Raw genomic sequence first — 23,317 nt, 5'->3', positions numbered from 1 at the left:
ACATATGTTTCACAGGACAGAGACAGGATCACACTCCAACACATGTTCCACAGCACACAGACAGGATCACACCCCAACACACGTTCCACAGGACACAGAGACAGGATGACACTCCAACACACGTTCCACAGGACAGACACAGGATCACACTCCAACACACGTCCCACAGCACACAGACAGGATCACACAACAACGCACGTTACACAGGACAGAGACAGGACCACACTCCAACACATCTTCCACAGCACAGAGACAGGATCACACTCCAACACAAGTTATCACGACAGAGACAGGATCACACTCCAACACACGTACCATAGCACAGAGACAGGATCACACTGCAACACACGTTCCACAAGACAGAGACATAGCATCCCAATCCAACACACGTTTCACAGGACACAGACAGGATCACACTCCAACACACGTTCCACAGCACAGAGACAGGATCACACTGCAACACAAGTTAACACGACACACACAGGATCACACTCCAACACACGTTCCACAGCACTGAGACAGGATCACACTCCAACACAAGATAACAGGACAGAGAAAGGATCATTATCCAACACACGTTCCACAACACCGAGACAGGATCACACTCCAACACACGTTCCACAGCACAGAGTCAGGATCACACTCCAACACACGTTCCTCAAGACAGAGACAAAGGACCCCACTACAACACATGTTCCACAGCACAGAGACAGGATCACACTCCAACACACGTTCCTCAAGACAGAGACAAAGGACCCAACTCCAACACACGTTCCACAGCAAAGAGACAGGATCACACTCCAACACACGTTGCACAAGACAGAGACACAGGATCCCACTCCAACACATGTTCCACAGCACAGAGACAAGATCACACTCCAACACACGTTCAACAGCACAGAGACAGGATCACACTCCAACACACGTTCCACAAGACAGACACATAGGATCACACTCCAACATACGTTCCACAGGACAGAGACAGGATCACACTCCAACACATGTTCCACAGCACAGAGACAGGATCACACCCCAACACATGTTCCACAGGACACAGAGACAGGATCACACTCCAACACACGTTCCACAGGACAGACACAGGATCACACTCCAACACACGTTCCACAGCACAGAGACAGGATCACACTCCAACGCACATTACACAGGACATAGAGACAGGATCACACTGCAACACATGTTCCACAGCACAGAGACAGGATCACACTCCAACACACGTACCATATCACAGAGACAGGATCACACTGCAACACAAGTTCCACAAGAGAGAGACATAGGATCCCAATCCCACACACGTTTCACAGGACAGAGACAGGATCACACTCCTACACACGTTCCACAGCACACAGACAGGATCACAGTCCAACATAAGTTCCGCAGGATACAGACACAGGATCACATTTCAACACACGTTCCACAGGACACAGAGACAGGCTCACACTCCAACACAAGTTCACAGGACAGAGATAGGATCACACTCCAACAAACGTTCCACAACACAAAGACACAGGATCACACTCCAACACACGTTCCACAGCACAGAGACAAGATCACACTCCAACACACGTTCCACAAGAAAGAGACATAGGACCCCACTACAACACATGTTCCACAGGACAGAGACAGGATCACACTCCAACACACGTTCCACAGCACAGAGACAGGATCACACTGCAACACAAGTTAACACGACAGAGACAGGATCACACTCCAACACACGTTGCACAAGACAGAGACACAGGATCCCACTCCAACACACGTTCCACAGGACAGAGACAGGATCACACTCCAACACACGTTCCACAGCACAGAGACAGGATCACACTCCAACACAAGTTAACACGACAGAGACAGGATCACATTCCAACACACGTTCCACAACACAGAGACAGGATCACACTCCAACACACGTTCCACAAGACAGAGACACAGGATCACACTACAACACACGTTCCACAGGACAGAGACAGGATCACACTCCAACACACGTTCCACAGCACACAGACAGGATCACACTCGAACACACGTTCCACAGGATACAGACACAGGTTCACACTCCAACACACGTTCCACAGGACAGAGACAGGATCACACTCCAACACACGTACCACAGCAAAGAGACAGGATCACACTGCAATACACATTCCACAAGACAGAGACATAGGATCCCACTCCAACACACGTTCCACAGGACAGAGACAGGATGACACTCCAACACACGTTCCACAAGACAGAGACACAGGATCACACTCCAACACACGTTCCACAGCACACAGACAGGATCACACTCGAACACACGTTCCACAGGATACAGACACAGGTTCACACTCCAACACACGTTCCACAGGACAGAGACAGGATCACACTCCAACACACGTACCACAGCAAAGAGACAGGATCACACTGCAATACACATTCCACAAGACAGAGACATAGGATCCGACTCCAACACACGTTCCACAGGACAGAGACAGGGTGACACTCCAACACACGTTCCACAAGACAGAGACACAGGATCACACTCTAACACACGTTCCACAGGACAGAGACAGGATCACACTCCAGCACACGTTCCACAGCACAGAGACAGGATTACACTCCAACACACATTCCACAAGACAGAGAAACAGGATCACACTCCAAAACACGTGCCACAGGACACAGAGATAGGCTCACAGTCCAACACAAGTTAACAGGACAGAGACAGGATCACACGCCAACACACGTTCCACAGCACAGAGACAGGATCACACTCCAACACACGTTCCACAGCACAGAGACAGGATCACATTCCAACACACGTTCCACAGGACAGAGACAGGATCACACTCCAACACACGTTCCACAGCACAGAGACAGGATCGCACTCCAACACAAGTTAACAGGACAGATACAGGATCACACTCCAACACACATTCCACAACACAAAGACAGCATCACACTCAAACACACGTTCCACAAGACAGAGACACAGGATAACACTCTAACACACGTTCCACAGGACAGAGACAGGATCACACTCCAACACACGTTCCACAAGACAGAGACACAGGATTACACTCCAACACACGTTCCACAGGACACAGAGACACGCTGACACTCCAACACAAGTTCACAGGACAGAGACAGGATAACAGTCCAACACACGTTCAACAGCAGCGAGACAAGATCACACTCCAACACACGTTCCACAAGACAGAGACATAGGACCCCACTCCAACACATGTTCCACAGGACAGAGACAGGATCACACTCCAACACACGTTCCATAGCACAGAGAGAGGATCACACTGCAACGCAAGTTAACACGAGAGAGACAGGATCACACTACAACACACGTTCCACAGCACAGAGACAGGATCACACTCCAACACACGTTCCTCAAGACAGAGACATAGGACCCCACTCCAACAAATGTTCCACAGGACAGAGACAGGATTACACTCCAACACACGATCCACAGCAAAGAGACAGGATCACACTCCAAAAAACGTTGCACAAGACAGAGACACAGGATCCCACTCCAACACACGTTCCACAGTACAGAGACAGGATCACACTCCAACACACATTCTACAAGACAGAGACACAGAATCACACTCCACCACACGTTATACAGGACACAGAGACAGGATCACACTCTAACACACGTTCCACAGCACAGAGACAGGATCACACTCCAACACAAGTTAACACGACAGAGACAGGATCACATTCCAACACACGATCCACAGCACAGAGACAGGATCACACTCCAACACACGTTCCACAAGACAGACACATAGGATCACACTCCAACATACGTTTCACAGGACAGAGACAGGATCACACTCCAACACATGTTCCACAGCACAGAGACAGGATCACACCCCAACACAATTTCCACAGGACACAGAGACAGGATCACACTCCAACACACGTTCCACAAGACAGAGACATAGGACCTCACTCCAACACATGTTTCACAGGACACAGACAGGATCACACTCCAACACACGTTCCACAGCACAGAGACAGGATCACACTGCAACGTAAGTTAACACGACAGAGACAGGATCACACTCCAACACACGTTCCACAGCACAGAGACAGGATCACACTCCAACACACGTTCCTCAAGACAGAGACATAGGACCCCACTCCAACACATCTTCCACAGGACAGAGACAGGATCACACTCCAACACACGTTCCACGGCACAGAGACAGGATCACACTGCAACACAAGTTAACACGACAGAGACAGGATCACACTCCAACACACGTTCCAAAGCAGAGAGACAGGATCACACTCCAACACATATTCTACAAGACAGAGACACAGGATCACACTCCACCACACGTTCCACAGGACACAGACACAGGATCACACTCCAACACACGTTCCACAGCACAGAGACAGGATCACACTCCAACACAAGTTAACACGACAGAGACAGGATCACATTCCAACACACGTTCCACAGCACAGAGACAGGATCACACTCCAACACACGTTCCACAAGACAGTGACATAGGATCACACTCCAACATATGTTTCACAGGACAGAGACAGGATCACACTCCAACACATGTTCCACAGCACAGAGACAGGATCACACCCCAACACACGTTCCACAGGACACAGAGACAGGATGACACTCCAACACACGTTCCACAGGACAGACAAAGGATCACACTCCAACACACGTTCCACAGCACAGAGACAGGATCGCACAACAACGCACGTTACACAGGACAGAGAGACAGGACCACACTCCAACACATGTTCCACAGCACAGAGACAGGATCACACTCCAACACAAGTTATCACGACAGAGACAGGATCACACTCCAACACACGTACCATAGCACAGAGACAGGATCACACTGCAACACACGTTCCACAAGACAGAGACATAGCATCCCAATCCAACACACGTTTCACAGGACACAGACAGGATCACACTCCAACACACGTTCCACAGCACAGAGACAGGATCACACTGCAAAACAAGTTAACACGACACACACAGGATCACACTCCAACACACGTTCCACAGCACAGAGACAGGTTCACACTCCAACACAAGATAACAGGACAGAGAAAGGATCATTCTCCAACACACGTTCTACAACACCGAGACAGGATCACACTCCAACACAAGTTCCACAGCACAGAGACAGGATCACACTCCAACACACGTTCCTCAAGACAGAGACAAAGGACCCCACTCCAACACATGTTCCACAGCACAGAGACAGGATCACACTCCAACACACGTTCCTCAAGACAGAGACAAAGGACCCAACTCCAACACACGTTCCACAGCAAAGAGACAGGAACACACTCCAACACACGTTGCACAAGACAGAGACACAGGATCCCACTCCAACACACGTTCCACAGAACAGAGACAGGATCACACTCCAACACACGTTCAACAGCACAGAGACAGGATCACACTCCAACACACGTTCCACAAGAAAGAGACATAGGATCACACTCCAACATACGTTCCACAGGACAGAGACAGGATCAGACTCCAACACATGTTCCACAGCACAGAGACAGGATCACACCCCAACACATGTTCCACAGGACACAGAGACAGGATCACACTCCAACACACGTTCCACAGGACAGACACAGGATCACACTCCAACACACGTTCCACAGCACAGAGACAGGATCACACTCCAACGCACATTACACAGGACATAGAGACAGGACCACACTGCAACACATGTTCCACAGCACAGAGACAGGATCACACTCCAACACAAGTTAACACGACAGAGACAGGATCACACTCCAACACACGTACCATATCACAGAGACAGGATCACACTGCAACACACGTTCCACAAGAGAGAGACATAGGATCCAAATCCAACACACGTTTCACAGGACAGAGACAGGATCACACTCCTACACACGTTCCACAGCACACTGACAGGATCACAGTCCAACACACATTCCACAGGATACAAACACAGGATCACATTTCAACACACGTTCCACAGGACACAGAGACAGGCTCACACTCCAACACAAGTTCACAGGACAGAAATAGGATCACACTCCAACACACGTTCCACAACACAGAGACACAGGATCACACTCCAACACACGTTCCACAGCACAGAGACAAGATCACACTCCAACACACGTTCCACAAGAAAGAGACATAGGACCCCACTACAACACATGTTCCACAGGACAGAGACAGGATCACACTCCAACACACGTTCCACAGCACAGAGACAGGATGACACTGCAACACAAGTTAACACGACAGAGACAGGATCACACTCCAACACACGTTGCACAAGACAGAGACACAGGATCCCACTCCAACACACGTTCCACAGGACAGAGACAGGATCACACTCCAACACACGTTCCACAGCACAGAGACAGGATCACACTCCAACACTCGTTCTACAAGACAGAGACACAGGATCACACTCCAACAAACGTTCCACAGGACACAGAGACAGGATCACACTCCAACACACGTTCCACAGCACAGAGACAGGATCACACTCCAACACAAGTTAACACGACAGAGACAGGATCACATTCCAACACACGTTCCACAGCACAGAGACAGGATCACACTCCAACACACGTTCCACAAGACAGAGACACAGGATCACACTACAACACACATTCCACAGGACAGAGACAGGATCACACTCCAACACACGTTCCACAGCACACAGACAGGATCACACTCGAACACACGTTCCACAGGACAGAGACAGGATCACACTCCAACACATGTTCCACAGCACAGAGACAGGATCACACCCCAACACACGTTCCACAGGACACAGAGACAGGATGACACTCCAACACACGTTCCACAGGACAGACACACGATCACACTCCAACACACGTTCCACAGCACAGAGACAGGATCACACAACAATGCACATTACACAGGACAGACAGACAGGACCACACTCCAACACATGTTTCACAGCACAGAGACAGGATCACACTCCAACACAAGTTATCACGACAGATACAGGATCACACTCCAACACACGTTCCACAGCACAGAGACAGGATCACACTGCAACACAAGTTAACACGACACACACAGGATCACACTCCAACACACGTTCCACAGCACAGAGACAGGATCACACTCCAACACAAGTTAACAGGACAGAGAAAGGATCACTCTCCAACACACGTTCCACAACACACAGACAGGATCACACTCCAACACACGTTCCACAGCACAGAGACAGGATCACACTCCAACACACGTTCCTCAAGACAGAGACAAAGGACCCCACTCCAACACATGTTCCACAGCACAGAGACAGGATCACACTCCAACACACGTTCCTCAAGACAGAGACAAAGGACCCCACTCCAACACACGTTCCACAGCAAAGAGACAGGATCACACTCCAACACACGTTGCACAAGACAGAGACACAGGATCCCACTGCAACACACGTTCCACAGAACAGAGACAGGATCACACTCCAACACACGTTCCACAGCACAGAGACAGGATCACACTCCAACACACGTTCCACAAGACAGAGACATAGGATCACACTCCAACATACGTTCCACAGGACAGAGACAGGCTCACACTCCAACACAAGTTAACAGGACAGAGACAGGATCACACCCCAACACACGTTCCACAGCACAGAGACAGGATCACACTGCAACACAAGTTAACACGACAGAGACAGGATCACACTCGAACACACGTTCCACAGCACAGAGACAGGATCACACTCCAACGCACGTTACACAGGACATAGAGACAGGATCACACTCCAACACACGTTCCACAGCACACAGACAGGATCACAGTCCAACACACGTTCCACAGGATACAGACACAGGATCACATTTCAGAACACGTTCCACAGGACACAGAGACAGGCTCACACTCCAACACAAGTTCACAGGACAGAGACAGGATCACACTCCAACACACGTTCCACAACACAGAGACACAGGATCACACTCCAACACACGTTCCACAGCACAGAGACAAGATCACACTCCAACACACGTTCCACAAGACAGAGACATAGGACCCCAGTATAACACATGTTCCACAGGACAGAGACAGGATCACACTGTGACACAAGTTAACACGACAGAGACAGGATCACACTCCAACACACGTTGCACAAGACAGAGACACAGGATCCGACTCCAACACACGTTCCACAGGACAGAGACAGGATCACACTCCAACACACGTTCCACAGCACAGAGACAGGATCACGCTCCAACACACGTTCTACAAGACGGAGACACAGGATCACACTCCAACACACGTTCCACAGGACACAGAGACAGGATCACACTCCAACACACGTTCTACAGCACAGAGACCGGATCACACTCCAACACAAGTTAACACGACAGAGACAGGATAACATTCCAACACACGTTCCACAGCACAGAGACAGGATCACACTCCAACACACGTTCCACAAGACAGAGACATAGGATCACACTCCAACATACGTTCCACAGGACAGAGACAGGATCACACTCCAACACATGTTCCACAGCACAGAGACAGGATCACACCCCAACACACGTTCCACAGGGCACAGAGACAGGATCACACTCCAACACACGTTCCAAAGGACAGACACAGGATCACACTCCAACACACGTTCCACAGCACAGAGACAGGATCACACTCCAACGCACGTTACACAGGACATAGAGAATGGATCACACTCCAACACATGTTCCACAGCATAGAGACAGGATCACATTCCAACACAAGTTAAAACGACAGAGACAGGATCACACTCCAACACATGTACCATAGCACAGGGACAGGATCACACTGCAACACACGTTCCACAAGAGAGAGACATAGGATCCCAATCCAACACACGTTTCAGAGGACAGAAAGAGGATCACACTCCAATACACGTTCCACAGCAGACAGACAGGATCACAGTCCAACACACGTTCCACATGATACAGACACAGGATCACATTCCAACAGACGTTCCACAGGACAGAGAGACAGGCTGACACTCCACCACAAGTTCACAGGACAGAGCCAGGATCACACTTCAACACACGTTCCACAGCACAGAGACACAGGATCACACTCCAACACACGTTCCACAGGACGCAGAGACAGGATCACATTCCAACACAAGTTAACAGGACAGGGACAGGATCACACTCCAACACACGTTCCACAGCACAGAGACAGGATCACACTGCAACACAAGTTAACACGAAACACACAGGATCACACTCCAACACACGTTCCACAGCACAGAGACAGGATCACACTCCAACACACGTTCCACAGCACAGAGACAGGATCACACTCCAAATCACGTTCCACAGGACAGAGACAGGATCACACTCCAACACACGTTCCAGGGCACAGAGACAGGATCGCACTCCAACACAAGTTAACAGGACAGAGACAGGATCACACTCTAACATACGTTCCACAACACAGAGACAAGATCACACTCCAACACACGTTCCACAAGACAGAGACATAGGATCACACTCTAACACACGTTCCACAGGACAGAGACAGGATCACAATCCAACACACGTTCCACAGCACAGAGAAAGGATCACACTCCAACACACGTTCCACAAGACAGAGACATAGGATCTCACTCCAACACACGTTCCATAGCACAGAGACAGGATCACACTCCAACACACGTTCCACAGCACAGAGACAGGGTCACACTCCAACGCACGTTCCACAAGACAGAGACACAGGATCACACTCCAACACACGTTCCACAGGACACAGAGACAGGCTCACACTCCAACACAAGTTAACAGGACAGAGACAGGATCAAACCCCAACACACGTTCCACAGCAGAGAGACAGGATTAAACTCCAACACACGTTCCACAGCAGAGAGACAGGATCACACTCCAACACACGTTCCACAGCACAGAGACAGGATCACACTCCAACACACGTTCCACAGCACCGAGACAGGATCGCACTCCAACACAAGTTAACAGGACAGAGACAGGATCACACTCCAACACACGTTCCACAACACAGAGACAGGATAACATTCCAACACACGTTCCACAGCACAGAGACAGAATCACACTCCAACACACGTTCCACAAGACAGAGACATAGGATCACACTCCAACATACGTTCCACAGGACAGAGACAGGATCACACTCCAACACACGTTCCACAGCATACAGACAGAGGATCACACTCCAACACATGTTCCACAGGTCAGAGACAGGATCACCCTCCAACACACGTTCCACAGCAGAGACAGGATCACACTCCAACACACGTTCCACAGGACGCAGACACAAGATCACACTCCAACACAAGTTCACAGAACAGAGATAGGATCACACACCAACACACGTTCCACAGGACACAGAGACAGGCTCACACTCCAACACAAGTTCATAGAACAGAGACAGGATCACACTCCCACACACGTTCCACAGCACATAGACAGGATCACACTCCAACACACGTTCCACACGATAAAGACACAGGATCACACTCCAACACATGTTCCACAGGACAGAGACAGGATCACACTCCAACACGCATTCCACAGCAGAGACAGGATCACACTCCAACACACGTTCCACAGGACGCAGACGCAGGATCACACTCCAACACACGTTCCACAGGACACAGAGACAGGATCACACTGCAACACACGTTCCACAGCACAGAGACAGGATCACACTGCAACACAAGTTAACACGACAGAGACATGATCACCCTCCAACACACGTTCCACAGCACAGAGACAGGATCACACTCCAACACACGTTCCTCAAGACAGAGACATAGGACCCCACTCCAACACATGTTCCACAGGACAGAGACAGGATCACACTCCAACACACGTTCCACAGCAAAGCGACAGGATCACACTCCAACACACGTTGCACAAGACAGAGGCACAGGATCACACTCCAACACACGTTCCACAGGACAGAGAGAGGATCACACTCCAACACATGGTACACAGCACAGAGACAGGATCACACTCCAACACACGTTCTAGAAGAGAGAGACACAGGATTACACTCCAACACACGTTCCACAGCACACAGAGACAGGATCACACTCCAACACACGTTCCACAGCACAGAGACAGGATCACACTGCAACACACGTTCCACAAGACAGAGACATAGGATCCCACTCCAACACACGTTTCACAGGACAGAGACAGGATCACACTCCAACACACGTTCCACAGCACACAGACAGGATCACACTCCAACACACGATCCACAGGATACAGACACAGGATCACATTCCAACACACGTTCCACAGGACACAGAGACAGGCTGCCACTCCAACACACGTTCCACAGGACAGAGACAGGATCACACTCCAACACACGTTCCAAAGTACAGAGACAGGATTCCAGTCGAACACACGTTCCACAGGATACAGACAAAGGATCACACTCCAACACATGTTCCACAGGACAGAGACAGGATCACACTCAAAAACACGTTCCACAGCACAGAGACAAGATCACACTCCAACACACATTCCACAGGATGCACACACAGGATCACACTCCAACACACGTTCCACAGGACACAGATAAAGGATCACACTCCAACACACGTTCCACAGGACACAGAGACACGCTCCTCCTCCAACACAAGTTCACAGGCCAGAGACAGGAATACACTCCAACAAATGTTCCACAGCACAGAGACAGGATCACACTGCAACACAAGTTAACACGACAGAGACAGGATCACACTCCAACACACGTTCCACAGCACAGAGACAGGATCACACTCCAACACACGTTCCACAAGACAGAGACATAGGACCCCACTCCAACACATGTTCCACAGGACAGAGACAGGATCACACTCCAACACACGTTCCACAGCACAGAGACAGGATCACACTACAACACACGTTGCACAAGACAGAGACACAGGATCACACTCCAACATATGTTCCACAGGACAGAGACAGGATCACACTCCAACACACCTTCCACAGCACAGAGACAGGATCACACCCCAACACACGTTCCACAGGACACAGAGACAGGATCACACTCCAACAAACGTTCCACAGGACAGACACAGGATCACACTGCAACACACGTTCCACAGCACAGAGACAGGATCACACTCCAACGCACGTTACATAGGACATATAGACAGGATCACACTCCAACACATGTTCCACAGGACAGAGACAGGATCATACTCCAACACAAGTTAACACGACAGAGACAGGATCACACTCCAACACACGTACCATAGCACAGAGACAGGATCACACTGCAACACACGTTCCACAAGAGAGAGACATAGGATCACACTCCAACACACGTTCCACAGGACACAGAGACAGGCTCACACTCCAACACAAGTTAACAGGACAGAGACAGGATCACACTCTAACACACGTTCCACAGCACAGAGACAGGATCACACTGCAACACAAGTTAACACGACAGAGACAGGATCACACTCCAACACACGTTCCACAGCACAGAGACAGGATCACACTCCAACACACGTTCCACAAGACAGAGACACAGGATCACACTCCAACACACGTTCCACACGACACAGAGACAGGCTCACACTCCAACACAAGTTAAAAGGACAGAGACAGGATCACACCCCAACACACGTTCCACAGCAGAGAGACAGGATTAAACTCCAACACACGTTCCACAGCAGAGAGACAGGATCACACTCCAACACACGTTCCACAGCACAGAGACAGGATCACACTCCAAGACACGTTCCACAAGACAGAGACACAGGATCACACTCTAACACACGTTCCACAGGACAGAGACAGGATCACACTCCAACACACGTTCCACAGCACAGAGAAAGGATCACACTCCAACACACGTTCCACAAGACAGAGACACAGGATCACACTCCAACACACGTTCCACAGGACACAGAGACACGCTCACACTCCAACACAAGTTCACAGGACAGAGACAGGATCACACTCCAACAAACGTTCCACAGCACAGAGACAGGATCACACTGCAACACAAGTTAACACGACAGAGATAGGATCACACTCTAACACACGTTCCACGGCACAGAGACAAGATCACACTCCAACACACGTTCCACAAGACAGAGACATAGGACCCCACTCCAACACATGTTCCACAGGACAGAGACAGGATCACACTCCAACACACGTCCCACAGCACAGAGACAGGATCACACTGCAACACACATTACACAAGAGAGAGACATAGTATCCCACTCCAACACACGTTCCACAGGACAGAGACAGGATCACACTCCAACACACGTTCCACAGGACGCAGACACAGGATCACACTCCAACACACGTTCCACAGGACACAGAGACAGGCTCACACTCCAACACACGTTCCACAGGACACAGAGACAGGCTCACACTCCAACACAGGTTCACAGGACAGAGACAGGATCACACTACAACACACGTTCCACAGCACAGAGACAGGATCACACTGCAACACACATTCCACAAGACAGAGACATAGGATCCCACTCCAACAGACGATCCACAGGACAGAGACAGGACGACACTCCAACACACGTTCTAGAAGAGAGAGACACAGGATCACACTCCAACACACGTTCCACAGGACAGAGACAGGATCACACTCCAGCACACGTTCCACAGCACAGAGACAGGATCACACTCCAACACACGTTCCACAAGACAGAGACCCAGGATCACACTCCAACACACGTGCCACAGGACACAAAGACAGGCTCACATTCCAACACAAGTTAACAGGACAGAGACAGGATCACACTCCAACACACGTTCCACAGGACAGAGACAGTATCAGACTGCAACACACGTTCCACAGGACACAGAGACAGGATCACACTCCAACACACATTCCACAGCACAGAGACAGGATCACACTCCAACACACGTTCCACAGCACAGAGACAGGATCACACTCTAACACACGTTCCACAGGACAGAGAGACAGGATCACATTCCAATAGAAGGTCATAGGACACAGAGACAGGATCACACTCCAACACACGTTCCATAGCACAGAGACAGGATCACACTCCAACACACCTTCCACAGGACACAGAGACAGGATCACACTCCAACACACGTTGCACAGCACAGAGACAGGATCACACTCGAACACACGTTCCACAGGACACAGAGATGGGATCACACTCCAACACACGTTCCACAGCACAGAGACAGGATCACACTCCAACACATGTTCCACAGGACACAGTGACAAGATCACACTCCAACACAGTTTCCACAGCAGAGAGACAAGATCAACTCCAACAAACGTTCCACAGGACACAGACACAGGATCACACTCCAACACACGTTCCATAGCACAGAGACAGGATCACACTCCAACACACGTTCCACAGGACACAGAGACAAGATCACACTCCAACACACGTTCCACAGCAGAGAGAAAAGATCACACTCCAACAGACGTTCCACAGCACAGAGACAGGATCAGACTGCAACACATGTTCCACAGGACACAGACACAGGATCACACTCCAACACACGTTCCACAGCACAGAGACAGGATCACACTCCATCACACGTTCCACAGGACACAGAGATAGGATCACACTCCAACACACGTTCCACAGGACAGAGACAGGATCACACTCCAACACACGTTCCACAGGACACAGAGACAGGATCAGACCGCAACACACGTTCCACAGCACAGAGACAGGATCACACTCCAACACACGTTCCACAGGACACAGAGACAGCATCACACTCCAACAGAAGTTCATAGGACACAGAGACAGGATCACACTCCAACACACGTTCCACAGGACAGAGACAGGATCAGACTGCAACACATGTTCCAGAGGACACAGAGACAGCATCACACTCCAACACACGTTCCACAGCACAGAGACAGGATCCCACTCCAACACACGTTCCACAGCACAGAGACAGGATCACACTCCAACACACGTTCCACAGGGCAGAGAGACAGGATCACATTCCAACAGAAGTTCATAGGACACAGGGACAGGATCAGACTGCAACGCACGTTCCACAGCACAGAGACAGGATCACACTCCAACACACGTTCCACAGCTCAGAGACAGGATCACACTGCAACACACGTTCCACAGCACAGAGACAGGATCACACTCCATCACATGTTCCACTGGACACAGAGACAGGATCACACTCCAACACACGTTCCATAACACAGAGACAGGATCACACTCCAACACACGTTCCACAGGACACAGAGACAGGATCAGACTGCAACACACATTCCACAGCCCAGAGACAGGATCACACTCCAACACACGTTCCACGGGACACAGAGACAGGATCACACTCCAACAGTTCATACGACACAGAGAAAGGATCAGACTGCAACACACGTTCCACAGCACAGAGACAGGATCACCCTCCAACACATGTTCCACAGGACACAGAGACAGGATCACACTCCAACAGAAGTTCACAGGACACAGAGACAGGATCACACTCCAACGCACGTTCCACAGGACACAGAGACAGGATCACACTCCAATACACGTTCCACAGGAGAGAGACAGGATCACACTCCAACAGACGTTCCACAGCACAGAGACAGGACCACAGTCCCAACACACGTTCTACAGGACACAGAGACAGGATTCCACTCCAACAGAAGTTCATAGAGGACACAGAGACAGGATCACACTCCAACGCACGTTCCACAGCACAGAGACAGGATCACACTCCAACACACGTTCCACAGAACACAGAGACAGCATTACACTCCAACAGTTCATAGGATACAGAGACAGGATCACACTCCAACACACGTTCCACAGGACAGACACAGGATCAGACTGCAACACCTGTTTCACAGTACACAGAGACAGGATCACACTCCAACACACGTTCCACAGCAGAGACAGGATCACCCTCCAACACACGTTCCAGAGGACACAGAGACAGGATCAGAGTGCAACAGAAGGTAAAATTAAAACTTGACTTTGTTTTCGGGTGGGGAATGGAGTCTTGCTGTGTCTCCGTGGCTGGAGTGCATTGGCTGGATTCGGCTCCCTGCAACCTCTACCTCCTGGGTTCAAGTGATTCTCCAGCCTGAGCCTCCCAAGCAGCTGGGACTCCAAGCGTTCACTGGCTAATTTTTGCATTTTTAGGAGAAAAGTGGTTTCAGTATATTGGCCAGGCTGGTCTGGAACTCCTGACCTTGTGATCCACCCACCTCACCCTCCCAAAGTGCTGGGATTCCTGGCATAAAACTTGACTTCTTTAATACTGCTTTCCACGACAGAGACCTTTCCGCAGCGTTTAAAGTGGCTCCCAGCAGTCACTCCTTGTGCAGCGCAGGGAGAATGATCAGTGATCAACCCTAACTGGCACACCATCTTCCCATTTCCCCCCAAACACAGAGATGACCTGAGAGATAAAGATAACCCTTTGTCCCTTGACATAAATGTGCACCCTGTCACCGAGGTGGTCACCAAGTGCCCAGCACCCTCTTGGTTCTGTGGAAGCAGAAATGGGAATGAAGAGGACCCGGCAGGAAGGGAGGCAGAGAGCAAGTGACCCAGAGAAAGGGCTCCAGGCACAGCAGCCCTGCAGGAGGACACGCTTCAGAGCTGCTCAAACCCAGTGCTCCTGGAGAGTAAGGTCCACAACTATGAGTTCCGGTCCTTGCCCTACACACAGCACCACGTCCACTCATCACGGAGGGGAGAGAGTGCCGCCCCAGAGAGCACAAAAAAGACTCAGAGGCCGACTTCTGTATCCCCACCAGGATGCTGGGTCTGCCCAATGGCTCCTCCTACCTGCCTGCTATCTGGGCAGACTCCCCAGGAAGGCACGCAGAACAGAGCTGCGATAAATCTTGGGAATTCAGCCACTTCACGAGGGTGAGGGCATGAGGACAGCTGGCTCTCTGCCACGAGGAGTGGAAAATACCAGCTGCCTCCCTGGAGATGGCCGCACTTATGCCAGGCAGGCAGGAAGGCCAAGACCAAGAGGAAAACACAGTGGCATCGCCTAAAGGGCTGTCCCAGGCCTGTGAGAGGCTCCTGGACCGTGACGCTGTCCCTAATGGCTCTGACCAGCAAGACCAGCAAGACTTCACCAGGCTACTCATGCTTCCCAAGTGTAGGTGAAGCTGGGAAACGCAGATCCAGGGCATCTTCCGGAAACCTGGGGTATCTGAGATGACCCCACACACAAAGTCCTCGGGTCACTGACAAGCTCATTCAAGGCGCCACTCCTAGACATAAGCATACAACTGTGGGTAACCCCCTATATAGGCACCAAGGAAGAGCTAAGCAGAACCCTGGCACAGTTAGGGCTTGAGGAATATCTCAGTTTAAAGTGTTACTACTCAGCTATTTCCTTTTATATAATCCTTTATATAATCATATATTAGTTTATAGAATTAGGGCTTCAAGAATCCCTTTATATAATCCTCTATAAATTATCATATAATAGTTGATAGTATGAGTGCCTAAAGAATATTTCCCTACATCTATACCTATAATTATATCTTAGTTCATAGTCGGAGGAATGCCTAGAGTGGACACAGTGCAGAGCATGAATTAAGGAATAAGCAGCTTATAATCGGAGGAATGCCTAGAGCAGACACGGTGCAGAGCATGATTTAAGGGAAAACAGTTACACCAGGACAAGAACCCATGGCCCAGGCGGCAGCGTTCAGTATCGTAAAGACACCCGCTGTATGGCAGGCTTGGGGCGAGAGCCACTCCTCCTGATAAAGGAGTTATAGGACCTTGCTCCAGTTCTTGTGGAAGGCTACCCTCAGACCCGCAATCCACCTTGGTGACTGTGAACTTTATCAGCTCTTGCTACTGTGCTGCTTGAAAAGCATCTTCCCACAGAACCCACTGGAAGCTGCCAGCAGGTGGCGGTAACCCTGACAGCTCTGTCACTGCTGTGTGACTTAAAGCATCCCCCCATAAATCTTCTTAATAGTAGTTTCCCATAGATAGAAGTATTGCACATGCACCCTCTTCACTGCGCACGGCCCACCTTCAAGCCTCGGTGACCTAATGGGGTGGACCCCCTTACTGCACACGGCCCTTGCCTTCATGGGAACCACCCCTTGCTGCGCACAGCCCACCTCCTGGCCTAGATGACCTAATGGGGGTGGACCCCATGTTTTATTGCTCACGACCCTATCACTATCCTTAAAGATGACTTCACTCACTGCCCTGCCCCCTAATCTATACACAATAAATACTCAGGCTTCTGGATATTCGGGGCCTCGCCTGACTCCGCTCATAGGTGGCGTGGCCCCCCGAGCCCAGCTGCGTTTTCCTTGTACTTCTGTGTCCTGTCTCTTTATTTCTCTGATCCTGCGCCTCAGCACAGCATAAGGCTCACCCCATGACCCTGTGTGGCCTTCAGCCCTACATACAATAAAAACCCTCCAAACATCACAATGGCCCCCTGCTCAGGGCTTGGTTAGCACATGTGGTCGTGCCAGAGTTTCAGCGTCTTCCACGGACAGGCGGCAGCGTTCACAGGCACCTCGCCAGGGCAAAGGGTCTCCATGTGTTCTCCCAAACAATTTTCAGACCACACCAGCTGCCACATCTTCACACAGTGCTTCTTGGGAGTCTGTGGCTCTAAACATTTTCCTCTGGATGTCCCCCGTAATTGTCCTTGCTACCTTTAATGGATCCAGAGAAGGAGAGCTCAACCTCGTGCTCCCAGGACCAGGCAAACTCTGAATCTAACTGCATGCCTTATCCTCATCGTTTACAACAGAACAACACATGGCAGCCATCACTGGCCCTGAGAAAGTGCACCCATCTTTGAAAATGAGCACCCTAGCTGGGTGCAGTGGCTCACGCCTATAATCCCGGCATTCTGGGAGGCTGAGGCAGGAGGATTACTTGAGGCCAGGAGTTCAAGACCAGCCTGGGCAACACAGGTGAACCCTGTCTCTATTAAAAATAAATAAATAAATAAATGAAAAGATAAAAAATTAAAGTTATCTGAAACACAAAACTAGAGTTAAAAACATCCCAGCACAGCAAGCCAGTGCAGGTGGACTCAGGAGGTTGGTGGGGGCCTGCAGGTACAGAGAATTCTCACCAGGCAGGCACTGTGGGCTGAGTGTGCTCCCTGGTCCTGGGCGGGCTGGGTGGGCTGCGTGTGCTCCCTGGTCCTGGGCGGGCTGGGTGGGCTGCGTGTGCTCCCTGGTCCTGGGAGAGCTGGGTGGGCTGCGTGTGCTCCCTGGTCCTGGGCGGGCTGGGTGGGCTGCGTGCGCTCCCTGGTCCTGGGCGAGCTGGGTGGGCTGCGTGCGCTCCCTGGCTTCTCTCACACTCAGCCTCCCTCCAGCCAGCACATTCTGTGCCTCCTGAAGTTCCATGCCTGTGCCAGAATCTAAACTTTGTTTAGTTCTTATCCCTTAGAACAGCAACTGACATGCAGCAGGGTCTCCAAAATGTGCTGAATGGCCAAATGAGAAACAAGAAGAGCCAGAGCAGCCTCCTCACTCCAGGACCTCAGAGATCCCGGTGGTCCCTGGCCGTGCTGTGGGAGGACTGCGCTCTCCCTTCCGCCTGAAGGGGCGCAGCGGGACCTCTGATGGGGAGGCCTGAAGTCCATGGGGCCGAGGCAGAGGGTCCACACAGCATGCTCCCCACCTCCTCTCCCTCTCGATGGCTCCACAGGCAACCAAAGCAGAGCTTGGACACCCTCCCCGCAACAGCGGCTGCCCACGGCCCACGGAAGACCCTGCGTGGGTCCGGACGCAGGGCTGCCTCCTCCACCCGAATCCGCTTTCCCACCCCTCGGAAGGTCTCTCTCGAGCTTCAGCTGCCGGGGACAGGCCAGGCCCGTGAAGTCTCTGTCCTGTGGCGCCTTCCTCGTCACCCCTCAGACTTGTTCTCCGACCATCCGGCGGGTCTGTTGGAAGCGTCCACGCCGCCTTCCTTCCACCGCCGGCCGCAGGCGTCTGTCTGTCCCACACGCTCTGCGCAGGCTGAGGCCACTTCTGCACGTGCGCCCCGGGCCTTCCCCGGGACGGGAACCGCGCACCGCGCAGCGGAGAGCAGCAGCTTGCAGGCCTCGCGGCGGAGTAGAGGGCCGGGCCGGGTCGCAGCGCCGGCGGGGGTAGGAGCGCGCCCGGAGCCCGCCTGGACAGAGCGCCGCCCTCCTGCGGCTCCCGGGACCTCGTCCGCCTCCACCCCGGGAAAGGCAGAGCGGCGGCGCGGGACCCCAGGGCTTGGCGGGGGCTGAGCTGTGCAGGGCGGACGCGCCGGCCCCGCTGGGGGCAATGGGGGAGAGACGCAGAGCCTGGATTCGCCGACACCATCACCGACGCGGCCGCCACGCGGGGGTCGGGGCGACACACGCGCGACACGATGTCGCGCAGCCACAGGCGGAACGACGGGACACGGCTCAAGCGTGAACGGAGACCAGAGACAGCATTTGTGGGGCGGCGCGGAGGCGGGAGACACGCGAGGCAGCCCCGGGGAGGGTCTGGCCAGGGCCCCCCGCCTATGGCGCCCCCCGCCCCGCCCCGCCACGCCCGGCCTCGGGAGCTCGGGCCGGCCGCTGCCCGGGACCGGTGCCGCACACCCTCGAACCCCGGCCGCGGCCCCGGCCTCCAAGCCGCCCCGCGCCGCCCCCCGTTCCTCACCAAAAGAAGGTGTTGGTGCCGTCGTCGTACACCTCGGACTCGGTGCTGCGGCGGCCCGCGCCCGGCCCGGCGTCTCGGCCGGCAGACGGCCCGTCGGGAGGCTCCTCCAGCGAGGCCTTGCCCGCGGGCTCCGGGGACCCGGGCCGCGGACCCCCGGCGTCCCTGCGCTCGCCCCTCCGCATGGCGTTTCGGCCCGGAGCCGCTCCGCCCGGCGCCGCGACCTCACGCACAGCGGTTCACCGGCGAGGGAACGCGCCACGCACCGCGCGAGGAGCGCCGGGAAGGGGTCGCGGCGCTCGCCCGCGGGGTCTCCGGAGAGCGGCGCGGGGCTGGCAAGAAAAGGGTGTGCGGTGCATTGTGGGGCTTGTAGTCCGCGCGGGGCATGCTTGGCCTTGTGGTCTGACGTCGCGGGTTAGACGCAGGGCTTGCTGGGAAGGATGCCACCTGGTTGCCAGGTAACCGGGGCTGGACCGCCGCGCGACTGAGACCGCGGGAACCGAGCGGCGGGTGGCGTGGGTCTCGCCAAGGCCGCCGGAACTCGGAGGTAACCACAGACATCCCCAGCGGCCTGGCCCGAGGCCCTCCGCCCCTCCGCCCCTCCGCCCCGTCCTCGCCGGCGGATCCCGGAGTCCAGCCCGGTTCTCCCTTTGGGCGCTTCCCGACCCTTCACCCCAGTGCGATCTGGGTTTTTTGTTTTTTGGTTTTTTTTCCGATGGAGTCTGGCTCTGTCGCCCAGGCTGGAGTGTCATGGCGAGATCTCGGCTCACGGCAACCTCCGCCTCCCGGGTGCAAGCGATTCTCCTGCCTCAGCCTCCCTAGTAGCTGGGATTACAGACGCCTGCCACCACGCCTGGCTGATTTTTGTGTTTTTTTTTTTTTAGTAGAGACGGGATTTCCCCATGTTGGCCAGACTGGTCTTCAACTCCTGACCTCAGGTGATCCGCCCGGCTTCCAAAGTGCTGGGATTACAGGCGTGAGCCACTGCGTCCTGCCCGATCCGGGTCATCTTTTCGCGGGATCGCGTGAAATTGGGCGTCAAGGATGGTGCGGACACGCTGGTTTTGGTTGACTCAAATTGTTGGCATGGTACCCCGCAAAAAAGCTCCTGAACCACTTTGAAAAGCAAGATGGCAGCTCCTCAAACATGGAAACACGTGTCCACACCAGACTTACACATGGACGCTCATAGCTGCAGCATCCTGATAACGGCGGCCATAGAGGGGAGAAGCATGTGCGCGCTACAGCATGACTGGACCCTGAAAACACTGTGCGAGGCAGGCCGGGGGCGCTGGCTCACGCCTGTCATCACAGCACTTTGGGAGGCCTAGGCGGGCAGATCACCTGAGGTCAGCAGGTGGAGACCAGACTGGGTAACATGTCGAAACCTCATCTTTAATAAAAATACAAAAACTAGCCAGTCGTGGCGGTGGACGCCTGTAATCCCTGCTACTCCGGAGGCTGAGGTAGGAGAATCACTTGCACGCTGGAGGCGGAGGTTGCAGTGAGCTGAGAACGCGCCCTGCACTCCAGCCTGGGCTGCAGAGCAAAACTGCGTCTCAAAAAAAAAAGAAAGAAAGAAAGAAAAAAAAATTATTCTAGGTAAAAGAAGCCAGTCACAGGAGACTAGGCATTATGTGATCCATTTATATGAAATGTCCAGAAAATGCAAATCTATGAAGACAGAAATTAGTTTTCACCAGGGATTGGGGAAGGGGTGATAAGGGGCGACTGCTAAAGGGTAGCAGATTTCTTTTGGGGCGATGAAAATGCTCTAAAATTGACCTCAGCTCCTATCTTGAAGGTACTAAAACCCACTGATCCGTACACTCTAAATGAGTTGAATGGCTGAACTGCATGGTGTGTGAAGTGTATCTTGTATCAGCTTTACTGAAATATAATTCACATACTAAATATATAAATATATTTGTGGGGCTCCTGCACAGCCATGTCCAGCAGGCATGGGGCTTGACTGTGATGTGAGCTTCACCCAAGCTCCTGGCTACGGTGTGGAGCCCCCAGTGGGCCTGGGACACAGGCTGGGCAGTGCCAGGATGCGCTGGCCTCAGGGGGCATGCTGTTGGGCCTCCCCAGGCCTGGATGCTGCCACCTTCTGCCCACCCCTTGGTTCACCTTCTGCCCCAGGCCCTGGCCCATCCAGCTGGGGGTTGCCTGGGTGGCCAGGGCAGCCAGCTCCCATCCACGCCATCTTTCCAGCAATCCCTGCACAGGCCTCGTTCCCAGTGAAGCATCCTTCAGGTCCTCTCCCAGACGTCTTCCTACAGGGTCAAGCCCTACAGGGTTGTGGGGTGTCCCCTATCACTGTGCTGAGGTGAAGGATCCGAGAAATAAAGAGACAAGACACTGAAGGACTGGAAAAGAGCAGCTGGGCTCAGGGGGCCACGCCGTTTCCCAGTGGAGACAGGCAAGGCCTGGAACATCCAGGAGCGTCTGTATTTATTGGGTACCAGACAGTGGTAAGGGTCGTGAGTGTGGTCATCTTAAAGACAGTGATAGGGACAAGACAATCACGTGGTCAATAAACAAGGGGTCCACTCCATTAGGTCACCTAGGCTAGGAGGTGGGCTGTGCACAGTGAAGAGTGCAGTGCACAATATCTCTTGTCTGGGG

General features: G+C 52.5%; 1 protein-coding gene across 2 annotated transcripts in view; it reads right to left on the bottom strand.

Annotated features, from left to right (window-relative positions):
* Positions 1–20,871, bottom strand: part of PTDSS2 (phosphatidylserine synthase 2) — an 84,011-nt gene extending 63,140 nt beyond the window's left edge. For both annotated transcript variants that reach the window (XM_021676993.2, XM_064370273.1), the window contains exon 1: positions 20,690–20,871. In XM_021676993.2, coding sequence (XP_021532668.2) covers positions 20,690–20,871 — 182 coding nt within the window. The remainder of the gene's footprint in view (positions 1–20,689) is intronic.
* Between the last annotated feature and the right edge of the window lie 2,446 nt (positions 20,872–23,317).

Source organism: Aotus nancymaae, unplaced genomic scaffold (assembly GCF_030222135.1).
Source record: "Aotus nancymaae isolate 86718 unplaced genomic scaffold, 86718_ANA_hifiasm-v0.15.2.pri h1tg000106l, whole genome shotgun sequence".
NCBI classification, from domain to species: Eukaryota; Metazoa; Chordata; class Mammalia; order Primates; family Aotidae; genus Aotus; species Aotus nancymaae.
Note: the sequence above shows the minus strand (reverse complement) of the source record. Positions and strands in the feature narration are given on the sequence as shown.